Raw genomic sequence first — 13700 nt, 5'->3', positions numbered from 1 at the left:
AGCTTGGAAAGAGTCTGCCTGCAATGTGGGAGACCTGGGTTCGATCCTTGGGTTGGGAAGATCCCCTGGAGAAGGGAAAGGTGACCCAATCCAGTATTCTTGCCTGAGAATACCGTGGACTGTATTCCATGGGGTTGTAAAGAGTCGGACACGACTGAGTGACTTTCACTTTCATTTCAGTTCATGATGTGTACTAATATGTTTGTGTCATCCTTTCTTTCAACTATCTGTCTGATTATTCTTCAGACACATTAATATAAGGCAATTGTATTAACTGGTTACTTTCAAAAATCCTGTTATTTTTCAGAAATAACCCACATATTAATGCTTTATTGACAATATGACAAATTCAGACAAATTCTCTTTGTTATAGTGGAAATTCATATTTATGCAAGGCCCCATGGTATACAAGGTTCATTACTTGCTGTTTTTTTTCTTTTTCTTTTTTTTGATGACCTAGTTGTTAATCCTGTGTTCCAGAGTAACATGACCCACAGGAAAACTTAGAAATTATTCAAAGTCCAAACACTGCTCTCACTCCTTTCTCTAGATTATTATTTTTTTTAATATACAGTAATCCACTCATCTGCAGTTTTGCTTTTCTTGATTTCAGTTACCCAGGGGGTTAAAACCTTTTTCAGGAAATATTAAATGGAAAATCTCAGAAATAAATTATTTACATTTATTTAATTGTGAGCCATTCTATGTAGTGCAATGAAATTCCACACCATCCAGCTTTATCCCAACAAGAACATGTATTGTCACTGTGACCTGCTTATCCCACCCTCATTGACTTAACTTTCTGGGTTATCATATCCATGGTCCTAAAAATCACACCAGGTGTCTTCAAGTAGTCCTATTTAACAATGGCCCTCAAGTATGGTGATAATGATGGTTATATTTCAGATATGCCAAATGGAAGCCTTAGGGTCCTTCCTTTAGGAGATTGTTTCTGTCTATCTTTTCCCTTATACTATTGTATTAGAAAAAGACAGGCAAATTCTGAGTTCTCTAAAAGAAATGCTTTTCCCAGTTTCCAGGGCAAAGGCAATTTCTCTGCAAATCAGATTTCATCCTGAGGGTGAATAGATGTATTTGGGGCAGAGTAGATTATCAGGAAGCAGAAGTTTGCAGGCTGACGGAGGCCTGGTTGGTGACCAGGTCTGCCTATTCTGTGCAGGTTCTGGGTTGCTGTATTGAGGTCCAGGAAGTGGGAAGCACATGGTCATATTATGGTGAATTTAGGAACCTCATGAAGTAAGTGAAAAACTACAGCATATATTCTGGACACATGGTAACAAGAGAAGAATTTATTGTCAGGAATGTGGAGGACAACCAAGTGAAGTTTGCATTTGACACTAACTTCACATCAAATAACAATAAAGGAGGATCCATTACAGTAGAAAGAGCCTAAAGATCAGGAAGTCTCCTTGATATGCTGCAGTGGACAAGGGCTCCCTCAGAGAAGGAATCCTGAGCATCCCATCTGGGCTGTGACTCAGCCTTCTCACCTGTGGCCAGTGCAGATGAAGGGCCTGACAGGGAAAGTGCACACGCCATCATCGTACCTCCAAAGGAGGGTGCGCTTGACAACATCCATAAAACTAATACTCCCACTGTCACAATCAAGGAACACCCCAACCCTGCCCAGAGGTCTCTCTATGTACAGAGGTGTGGTGGGGGTGGTGGTCCAGAGTTGGTAATGGTCATCCTGTTTTACACACACAAGGAGAAAATTGTCCCTGTTGGACTCTTCCAGTATGCCGTCATCCTTCCTTATCCAGGAATCCTTACAGACGCCTACAGCCCAGTCCCAAGAGCTGTCCACGAGCATTTCCCAGTACTGTTTGCCGGAGGTGAAGCTCTGGTCTCCCCATGTAGCAAAATACTTCGATGTTCCACCATCCAAAGACACAGGGAGGCTGTCATGTTCATACTTCAGATTTCTTGCATCATCAAACAGCCTGATGTGCTGACTGCTGACTTCATTACTGAATGAAAAGTTGACTGTGGAGAGATGAGAGAAAATGCCAGTCAAAATCAATGTTAAAAATCAAATTATCTACCAGAGAAGGTGGTCCACCTGGAGTCTTACTGGAAATATATTGTAAGATTGGAAGGGAAGTTCTGATTGGAAAGTATTGAATTTAAATATTGCTGGCATATCTGCTGAAGAAAGAACTAAGTAAAATGGAAAAAACTTCCTGCAAGTTCAGAGATTATAAGTTAGAGGGAGGTCAAGGTGACTTTTGGTTGGGTGTAATATTGTATATTTATGACATCTAAAACATTGGACTCCTGGGCATCGATCACCTCTAAGACCATGACAGCATATCTTATCCCCACTGTCACCACCATCACTGTGCAAGGAAAAAAAGCTACATTATAGAATGGAAAATTGGTGATAACTCTACCAATTAAGTTAAGTTAGCAAACAGACACTGAAGAAGTAAAGCCTAAGGATGGCCTCTTCAAAGTGGTTTCTTTGTAGGGCTTTTCTGTCTTTGATCTGTGGTTCCAAACTGAGGCCTAGTCTTCCGCTTCCTGCTCAGTCACCCTGCAGGGTGCGGTTTATCATGGAGCTCACTGTGGCCTCATCAACCAACCATTTGCTTCCTTCTGATTTCTGCATTTGATTTTTGAGGCTTATGCATTTTGTCAAATTATGTGAATGGAAAAAGCACTTTATACCTTCAATTGCTAAAATTTTAAAGCAAGAATGTTTTTAGGACTTCCCTGGTGGCACAGTGGATAAGATGCTTCCTGCCAACTTAGGGGACAGTCCTAATCTGGGAAGATTCCACATTTGTGGAGCAACTGAACCTGTGGATTACGACTACCGAGCCTGTGCTCTTGAGCCCAGGACCCACCACTACTGAGCCCACATGCTACAATTACTGAAGCTCACTCATCAAGAGTGTCTTGTGCTCTTCAGCAAGAGAAGCCACTGCAAAGAGAAGGCCACCACTGTAATGAAGAGGAACCTGGCTCACCACAGCTAGAGAAAGCCTGGGCAAAGCAACAAAGACCCAGTGTGGTTAAAACTAAATAAAGAAATATTCTAAAAATAATATAAATAAAAAAGAAAATGTATTCTTAAAAAAAGTTTTAAAACTCTAACTGCACTTAAACTCTGAAATTTTAATGTCCTGTATTAATTACCAGTTTTCTAGAACTCAGTGAACAACTGACATGGTACGTGATGATATTTCTAGGGATCCAGGAGCCATTTTTGGAGTATGTCCTTTTCTTCATTATACAGGTTATTCAAATTTATAAGTAATTGATGATGAGGCATGAATCGCATCAGTGCCTGCACCAGCCTGTGTGTATTCTGTAGAGCATTTTAGTGACGCTGTGACCGCACACGTCTGTACATGCCTTTTGCAGGCTGTTCTGAACAAGCTGAGAGATGAAGAGGGAAAGACTGTCTACAGAAACCATCTCTGAGGGACCCTGCAGAGCAGACACATCGGTGGGTGATACTCACCCTGGAAGCGGCTGAGCCCGTCCATCAGCCCGGACATGGGGCGCGCAGGGAGTTCTGGGAGCAGAGGCTGCGGCACGTGCAGCTGTGCGGACTCATGCCTGTAAGAGGAAGATGCGGTTCATCCTTCTGCTGCCCAGGGCTTTTATACACAGCCTTTACGGTAAGTCAGTGTCCTTTAGCGCAACATTCTTCATCTAAATCCCTTCTCCACCCTCATGGGATAGAATTGTGCTGTTCGGGGGAATTTATTCTCACTCTTCTTCTTGCCCTGATTCCAGCCCATTTCTCAGAGGTAATTGCCTCTCTAACCTCAAACCTGGGAAAAACTAGTCTTTGCACTTCTATGTGCTTATGATTTTAAAATCTAAATCAGAAATTACTGACCTTTAAGAAATTTTTGCATTGAGCTGGATAATACCTCTCGCTGCCACAGGAGCAAAAAGGCTAACTTCCTTTTGAGCAAGAACTCATACTCAGTAAACCCGGTGCAGACACACATACACAAGCAATCTAGCATTATCTAGGTAAGTTACATCATCACGTTGTTAAATGCTGCTGTATCTCTTTCAGAGCCCCCAGGTGCCCTCATCAGCATCAAAAAACTTACCATTTCAGTTTGTCTTCCAATTCCTGTCAAGAAAAACAAAAAAAAAGGCAATTTAGACCTTATACATAGGCAACCAGGATTTGGGTTGGCAAAACTTCAGAATTCTAATCACCACCACCAGAAACAGTCTGAGAAATCTATTTTGCTTTTCTTTCTTAAAAAAAAAAACAGCTCTGGCACAACATATTTTATATGGATAGAATGTATTTGTTGATGAGTTAATAAAACAAAAGGTGAAAGAGAAAGGACAAGAGTACTGATTATTCAACCCTCAGCTCTCTGCAAATTGATCTTTCCTGGGGCTTTTCCACAAAGGGTAATAAGGTCCAAACTAATGTCTAATGAAACCTGGTATATCCCAACAGGAAGTGGAAATATACATGTACACATATATGTAACTATACACATATATGTGTATATACACACACGTGTGTGCTTTCTCCAAATGTCTCCCATTGTACATTTGGAGACCAAAAAATGGAATGAGTACATAAGCTGTTCCTTTCTGGTTTTAATAGAAGCAAGCTACAAAAGGAGATTTTGAAACTGGAATGTTCCCTGGGGAATGTCTTGGACCAGAATACTGTAAAGCTTGCTCAGTCATGATTTGCATGAGTTGCACTTTATCTATAATATTTCCAAGTAGGAGAGAACCCCACCTTAGTCTCAGGGGATGAAGAAATATACCATGTCAGGGAAGTCAAAGGTGTGAACTTCAGGTAATGTAATTTCAAACACATCCTCAGTTCTTACCTGGAGCAGCTCCACGTCTGGTTTAGAGCACATTTGAATGAGCTCCTTGTGTATTTCTTGGAGCTCTCTCTTCTTTCCAATTATTTCCTCTTGCCTTCTTCTGAGTTGATTGCATATGTTTTGGCCTTCTTTTATGATACTTTCTACACAGTAATCTTCTTCCTCCAGGAGAAATGGAGGTGCCATCTGATAAGTTCTCCTAATCATGTCTACATGTCGATACACATAAAACTGTTGGGAGATGAATTTCAACATCATTTAGTTTGCTCTGATTCATATTCTCTCCCAAGAAGCTACATCCAGCCTAAATGCATGCCCTCTCTATTCTCAGAAGCCAAGTTCATCCCTCTTTCCTTCACTTTGTTTTCATTCTTTTTAATTGATCAGTAACCAAATCCACCCTTTCCTCAAACAACTTTTATCAAATTCAGGAGTTCCTGAAACACTTGGAGAAAATCTTTTCATGAATCATTTCTTTCATATGCTTCCTGTTAAATGTGAAGGAGCCCATGTAAGCAATTGAAATTTATAGATGATTCATATGTCATATGCAATATCCTCATTTCAATGCTAGTAAGTAAGCGTGTGTTTCACCTAGTATCTCCTGGCTTTCTCTCTTAGCAGCCATGTTACATAATACTTTCAGTGCTGGTAATCTCAGGAAACATCTTCCTAAGAATTATTACCTGCCCTCAAACAGTTGTCCAGCCTCATATTCATTTCTTTCTAGTGTTCTTTTCTCTATGAATCAGTTTTCTTCCTCCCTGTAAGTTCACAAGCTTCTTCCCACATTGTTTGGAAGATCATTTCTCTTCATTCCATTTTATATTCCTCCTAGTATTGAATGATTCGCTCTCTCATGCTCCAACTCTTTCTCCTTGTTCCCTTCCCCCTGAATTGTTTGTTTAACATCACATTTTCTCCAGCTTGAACCAATTATCACTCATTAGCCAGAGAGCAATCACTCTTCACCATGATGGGCATACTCCTTAAACTGCTCTTCATGTTTGCTTTGCATCACCTGGGCTCATGTACTAATCAGATTGAAGTAGTTTGTGGTTCCCAATGACATGCCTGTTACTTTCTAGAATGTATGACTGGCAGTAGTCTGTGCCTGAAATAACTCATGGATTTTTAAACATTTACTTGAACTTCAGAACTGGAATTGCTCTTAAATTTGAGAAATTTTCCTTGAGATCCTGAATCATGTCTATGTAATCATCCACATCACACCATAAGCCTCCACCTTAGAACTTTCTTCTAATGAATCTTTTGATTTAATTATCAATCCACTGGATTCTAAAGAGCTCGAGAGGCATGAAAATTTTGGTTGAATGGTGATTAGAAGATTTTTTCTGATGGTATTCAACCCACTCTGAATTTCATTATACATGGTGATTTCAGCTCACATTATTAATGGCTAAGTTTCTCCCTTGTCTGCCTCAATCTGTGTTTTCAGAGAAATATGTTCTTCTACTTACCATCCAAGAGTCAGCTCCTCTGCCACTTTTCTTGAGATTTCTTTCAATTTCTTGGATCTTTTCCCATAAAGATCTCATTTGGTTTGCCAACTTTTCCTGTAAAAGAGTTATGAATTTTAGTACAGGAAAAGCAAATACATTGGAGTTTCAGAGCCCAAAGATTGGGGTGTACTGACGATTATTAGATAAAGGTCCTTGAGGGAGACACTAAAAGACCATGACAGGTCATCAGGTTTCCCTATTTTTCCTCTCTCATGACCTGTTGTATGAAATTCTACACTAAAAATCCACACACAATTAGGTAATTATCTGCCTAAGGTATGAAGAATTTTCAGCTTCTGTGGCATCTTATGTCACAATTTGGATATAGTTATGTTTATCTCCTGTCAAATCCAATGTACTATATCTTCCTTCTTTGTCCAGGATTAGAAAACCAGTATCCAATGAAAAGTCTTTTTGCACTTGTAGATTTTACAGTCAGTTTCTTTCTTAAAATGAATGTCCTACAGTGTCATTAGCATAATAATATATCACCCAAATAATTTCAGTTAACTTCATCAGCCCGCCATTGGATACAAGTTCCATAAAGCAGGTATACTGCTCTATTTGCTTCACCACTTTATTATCGTTAACTAGATCTGTACGTGGCACTCAATTAAAGTGAAACTTGTTCAGTTGTGTCCGACTCTTTGTGACTCCATGTACTATACAGTGCATTGAATTCTCCAGGTCAGAATACTGTAGTGGGTAGCCTTTCCCTTCTCCAGGGGATCTTCCCAACACAGAGATCAAACCCAGGTCTCCTGCATTGCAGGCGGATTCTTTACCAGCTGAGCCACAAGGGAAGCCCAAGAATACTGGAGTGGGTAGCCTATCCCTTCTCCAGGGGATCTTCCCAACATAGAATCAAATGGGATCTCCTGCATTGCAGGTGGATTCTCTACCAACTCAGTAAAGAGAGGGTTTAAGCATCATCATTTTAATCTCTTAGGTGTACCTTCCCCAAGCTTCCTAAGTGTTCTCGGAGGCATCACTCACCCAGGATTCCTCAGCAGCCTCTTCAGCAGGACAATGTCTGTGAGTCTTGTGCTCCTGACTTTGAGAGCAGACCAAACAGAGCAAGCTCTTGTCGACTTCACAGAAGATCTTCTTTGTCTGCTTGTGGGTCCTACACAGGTGTTCTTCACACTTCAGGAATTGCCTGAGATTGGCTTTTCTGACAGTGGACACCAGATTCTTCAGAAGAAAATTGGTTTTGAGGTTTGTCTGTTCTGATCGTTGTCTGCACACCGGACAGCTGGCAGGGACTTTGGCTTGTTCCCAGGAAAGACAAAGACAGGACCGACAGAAGCTGTGCCCACAGCCTATGGTGACTGGGTCTAGAAGGAAATTCAGGCAGACGAGGCAGGTGAGCTCCTTCTGAAAGGCTTCTGGGATTTCTGAGTCCATTTTCCTGAGGGAAGAACATCAAGAGTTTATTCCTCTTTCTCAAAGACAAAAAAGGAACAAACACAATTAGACTCGGGTTGTGACTAAATAATACACTGCTTTAGGAGCAGGAGAATCTGGATTTTTCATTGGATACAAAGGGAAAACAGAAACACAAAGAGAGCTTTCAAGAGCTGCAGGAAACTTTCTCACTGGCCTCACCAACGCTATCTATTTTCTGCCTCTTTCCCCTCTACCTACAGGAGAAGCTCAGTTTTGATGAGGTCTTGTTTTCCTCTAGATAGCAGGAGCTTCAGGAAATGAAAGTGAAAAGCGTTCAGTCGTGTCTGACTCTTTGTGACCCCACGGACTATACAGTCCATGGAATTCTCCAGGCCAGAATACTGGAGTGGGTAGCCTATCCCTTCTCCAGTGGATCTTCCTGACCCAGGAATCAAGCTAGGGTCTCCTGCATAGCAGATGGATTCTTTACCAACTGAGCTATGAGGGAAGCCCATGAGCTTCAGGAGCTTGATCTCACTGACAGCTCTACATGGTGGGTCCTGATTTCTGCAAATAGTCAGGATGTTCTATGCCAGTCATTGATTTTAGTGAAAGATAGTTGATTAAGCTTGTGTTATTATTTCATGTAATTATCATGCATTTTCTTTAGATGTCCTTTTTTTTTAATCTCAATCTGCATTCATATCCAAAAATATTGTTTCTTCTTAAAACACTTTGAATACATTCAGAGTTAATAAAGAGGAAAGTAAATGTTGGCAAATTTAACCTATTCCAACCAAAATTGATTTACATGAGGATACTGAATGGTTGAATTTTTCTTTCTATCTATACTCATCAGATGCATTTTACATGTTATAATAATACTTATCATCAAAAAAATCATGATTTTTAAATTTTACTTTGTAAAAAATTTAGGACCTTGTGCCTGTACTTGTTTAGCATAGAAGTGTCTTAACTTTCTGATATTTCCCTACGCTCAGCAGTGTCACTTTTCTGACTGCTCAATCATTCCCTAGCTTCTTTAAGATTTCAGTCAAAAATGTATATTTCTGGAGGGATGATAGTTACCGCACTTTAACAATATTTTCAGCAACTCATTGTGTGTATTATCTAGTTCAATAGTGTAGAGTATTCTCTCCTGTATATATAGACACTCCACTTTTTGGGTAAGTGATGATAGGTACTACATATTGAATCAAATAGTCTTAAGAAGCTACATCAAACACAACACATATCAGTCAATGACTTTCTGAGTCCTTAAAATGCATGGAGACAACTAAGAAAGAAATACAATCACAGAAGTATAATGAATCTCCATAATCATTCCACAGTGCATGCCAAGACAAGTTAACAAAAGTGGAACTGGATCATTTCACTAAATTGGTAAACAGGGTGGTTTCATTGAAAAGAAAAATCTCATTTTACTGATAAATTAAAATTAGGAAATTTAGTTTGTTTTCCCTCAGGAGAGTCCCAGGAGCTGCTCTGTGGTGAACTGTGTACTCACCTAAGGAGTTGTAGAAACAGTCTACCCTGGAGAATAATATGAAATCAGCTCAGGGATCAAGAGTTCCAAGTGTGGCTTTCAGAAGTCTCAAGATGCAGGCGAACTCCAAACACTCCCTCTCGGTTCTGGAGAAGACTGACTTGGCCTCCTGAAGTCTCCTTATATTGAGTCTCCGAACCCCACCCATTTGTTCCAAGTGATTACATTTCACCTGTCTTCCAATGGGGTTAATATGGATGATTAGATTTCCTTAAACAAGATTGCTTTAACAAATTGGCTTATCTTCATAAACATATCTGCAAACATCCTCTCATCAAGAGTCACTGTACCACAAACTCACCCTGTGACTCTCTGAATGTTAATTTTTATTTTTAATTTATCAAACAAGTTGGAAAGATTCTTTCATCTCGATAGAGTTTACCAAATGTCTTGAAAAACTTGGAAATTTGTTTTCTGAGGTTTCATTAAATATGTTTTGTCATGGAAGAAGAGCTTTATTGTATTGATTCATTGAATTTTGAATTGTAAAAAAGCACTTCAATGTAAGAACTCCTGTGGTCACCGCTCTAGAATGAAAATTTCTCTGCCCCATATCCTGACAGAGATCAAGCCCCCCGGTGGACCCCAGCAACAACAGGACAGGAAATTCTCTGCCTGGTGCTCCCCACCCAGCTCGTGGGAGACAGTAGAGAAAGGCCCCAGCTCAGACACCCCTTTGGGTCAATGTCTTTAATAGGTTACTCTCAAACAAAACAGAAACAACAGTGACCACTTTGGAAAAATTAAGCCAAAAAATATTTTCAAGAAATCACACATATCCTTACCTTTCTTCCCTGACATATTTTCCACTGAGCAGTTTGTGGATGCAGAGTTTGTGAAAGGAGTGGGAATCTTGACCCTGTCTTTAAGCCTTTTAAGACACATGTACCATTTGTGTACGTTTCAGGTGGCTGATGTTCCTAAGTGCTTATGAAGAAGCTTTTTAAGAATGACAGTATGTTGCAAAGGCACAACCATTCTTTGCTGGGGCAGACTCTTGTTAACATTAACCCCAAGGGATTTATATTCCAAGTCTTAACCAATTTCCTTAGCACTCTCCTTTCCTAAGTGAAATATGCCAATATAGGATAATTACTACAATAGTACAATTTGTTATAGTCATAAAGTCTTTTTAGGAATGCTGGCATGATAATGATTTTATTTTATTTCTCTGTTTCTGTATTTTACAAAATAATGACAAAAGTGAGATCACCAGACCCAAATACACTATTTCCTCTTGTGGAGACTCTGGTGCACTGGATCCCCTCAGAGGAAGACCTTGAAGATGGGACTAGCCCGGTGCTCCCTGTAGAGGACGACAGTGGGCCTGTAGGTGTGTGTTTATTAAAAGTCTGCCCTTCAAGCAACAGTGAAAAGATAAATCAGTGTAAGCTCTCTAGCTTAAAATCAGGATGAGATTCTTGCATGCAAACTTCCTTCATGGTTGCCTTAGCTTAGTGTAGTGCCTGAGGGAATAATCACAGAAGGTGTGTGCATGCTGCAATAGGACTGCTACTCTCACTTCCCCCTTTGTTGTCTAGCCCTGCCAAGTCAGCATGTCACAAAGCCATTGTGAGGTTCTGTGCCACAAAACTTATCAAATACAAGAGTAAATCTACTTGCTTCATTGTAAGTAGTGGCCACAGGACTGGAAAATGTGAGTTTTCATTCCAACCCCAAGGAAAGGCAATGCCAAAGAATGCTCAAACTACTGCTCAATTGCACTCATCTCACACGCTACCAAAGTAATGCTCAAAATTCTCCAAGCCAGGCTTCAGCAATTTGTGAACCGTGAACTTCCAGATGTTCAAGCTGGATTTAGAAAAGGCAGAGGAACCAGAGATCAAATTTTCAACATCCATTGGATCACTGAAATAGTGACAAAGCTCCAGAAAAACGTCTGCTTGTGCTTTATTGACTACACCAAAGCCTTTGACTGTGTGGATCACAACAAACTGTGGAAACTTCTTAAGAGATGGGAATACCAGATTGTCTTACCTGCCTCCTGAAAAATCTGTATGCAGGTCAAGAAGCAACAGTTAGAACTGGACATGAAACGATAGACTGGTTTCAAATCAGGAAAGGAATACGTCAAGGCTGTATATTGTCACCCTGCTTATTTAACTTATATGTAGAGTACATCATGCGAAATGCTGGGCTGGATGAAGAACTTGCTTGAATCAAGATTGCCAGGGGAAATATCAATGACCTCAGATATGCAGATGACACTACCCTTATGGCAGAAAGTGGAGAAGAACTCAAGAGCTTCTTGATGAAAGTGAAAGAAGAGAGTGAAAAAACTTGGTTTAAAACTCAACATTCAGAAAACTAAGATCATGGCATCCGGTTTCATCACTTCATAGCAAATAGTTGGGGAAACAATTTTTAAGCCGTGTCTTGTTGCATAGGATACTAACATAAAAGTTACAATTCTTGGCTTTATAATATTTCATCCTATTATTAAAGACTGACCACTATAATCAGTAATAGAAAGCATTGTTTTGTCAAAAATGTACAAGTATTGGAAGTGGGCAAAAATAGATCAAATTAAGAATTTGCTATTAACATAAGATGATACTGTTTAAAGTATTGAATTCTTTATCTGTTTCCTCATCTGTACTTTCAAAGAGAATAAAATCATAGTTGAATATGGTATAATTGAAGCTTAATATGGGTGAGTCCCTTCACTGTTAACCCGAAAACACAACATCATTAACAAGCCATATCACAATACAAAATAAAAAGTTCAAAAAAATGTAATGCCTGTACAATGTCTAGTTAACAGCAGATTCATAGAACATGTTAGGTTAAGCCCAGTGGGGCTGCTATAACAAAAATGTCATAAACTGGACAAATAGAAATTGCTTTCTCACAACTCTGGAGGCCGGAAGTCTCAGATCAGGGAACCACAATGATTGGCTGATGGCTCTGTTTTGGGGGCCAGACTTCTTGTATCCTCACTTGGTAGAAGAGCCTCAGGATCTCTCTGGAGCCTCTTTTATAATGCACTAATCTCATTCATGCAGACTCCAGTGTCATGCCTTTAAGCAACTCTCAAAGACCTCCCCTCCTAATGCCATCAGACATTAGGGTTCAATATATGAATTTGAGGGTAACATAGACATTTAGATCATAGCACTTGGCTTCCTTTATTTCTTTGTTTCATCCATCTATCATACTTCTCATTTACTGAATTCTAACAAGAAATCATTAATACATTCTTGATAGCAAAATAAATTACATTAAGACATTAAATACATTTAATCTACAATATACATACATCATGATGACCTACAATCTTGCTAGAATGTGGCTCTAACGCTGGCCCAAAGCATCATTCTAGAAATTTTTAAACCAGTGCTGTTGCTACATAGACATATTTACACAAAATAAAAGTAGAGGATTCGTGGCGCAATGGAAATTGATAGAAGTGCAGGACGTTTTTTGAGATGTAAAACTTTTTTGACAGGAAATTGTCCCCAAATTTGTCCTTGAATAAATAGGGATAAAGCAGAAAAGGAGCGGGGCTTCCCAGGGGGCGCTAGTGGTGAAGAAGCAGCCTGTCAAGGCAGGAGACATAAGAGACGCGGGTTCGATCCCTGGGTCAGGAAGATCCCCTGGATGAGGGCATGGCAACCCACTCCAGTATTCTTGCCTGGAGAATCCTATGGACAGAGGAGCCTGGCGGGCTACAGTCCATGGGGTCACACAGAGTCGGACACGACTGAAGTGACTTCACACACAGCCTCGGGAAAAGGGGTGGCGGAAGTGACGTCCAGAGAGAGCAGAGTCTGCTCAAAAATTCAGAGTAAAGCAGAGCATGTGCCTTAGAGAACTCCTTCTCCGGGAACAATTGCTCTGTGCTCCTTCTCTCTTATATACAGCTTATGGAAACTACAAAAACAGGGCAATTCAGATTGGCGCTACTTTTTGCTTATTTGTATAGTGCATTTCTCAAAAGTATACTTTGGAATTCTGGCAATATGTAAGTAGTACAATGTATCTTAAGACCATTTCCGAAATTCTAAATAAAGCGGAAGAAAAACTAGGATCCAAAATCAAAACTCCTGGGCTTCCCTGGTGTTTCCGTGGTAAAGAATCTGCCCGCTAGTACAGGAGACACGCGTTCGATCCCGATCCGGGAGGGTCTCTGGTGTCGCAGAGCAGCTAAGCCCGTGAGCCACAGCCACCAAGCCGGTGCTCTAGGGCCCGGGAACCACAACAGCTGAAGCCCACACGCCCCTCAGCCGCAGTCAGCACCAAGAAAAGCCACCACAAGGAAACGCCCTCACACAGCAACTAGAGAGGAGCCTGCAGCAAGGAAGACCCAGCACGGCCAAATAAAGAGACTAAAAAAAAAAAAAAAATCAA

The 13700-nt window shown here is 40.3% G+C and overlaps 1 protein-coding gene across 1 annotated transcript; it reads right to left on the bottom strand.

Annotated features, from left to right (window-relative positions):
* Positions 1-1295: 1295 nt before the first annotated feature.
* On the bottom strand, positions 1296-7780 carry LOC145522444 (tripartite motif-containing protein 43-like). Its single transcript, XM_081531160.1, has 6 exons — positions 7370-7780; positions 6332-6427; positions 4851-5081; positions 4098-4120; positions 3491-3588; positions 1296-2007 (listed from the first exon to the last, which is right to left on the bottom strand). Exons 1-6 carry the CDS (start codon positions 7778-7780, stop codon positions 1508-1510), a joined length of 1359 nt encoding a protein of 452 aa, XP_081387286.1. The 3' UTR covers positions 1296-1507.
* Between the last annotated feature and the right edge of the window lie 5920 nt (positions 7781-13700).

This window comes from Giraffa tippelskirchi, chromosome 10 (assembly GCF_054371585.1).
Source record: "Giraffa tippelskirchi isolate mGirTip1 chromosome 10, T2T-mGirTip1v1.2.pri, whole genome shotgun sequence".
Taxonomy (NCBI): Eukaryota; Metazoa; Chordata; class Mammalia; order Artiodactyla; family Giraffidae; genus Giraffa; species Giraffa tippelskirchi.
Note: the sequence above shows the minus strand (reverse complement) of the source record. Positions and strands in the feature narration are given on the sequence as shown.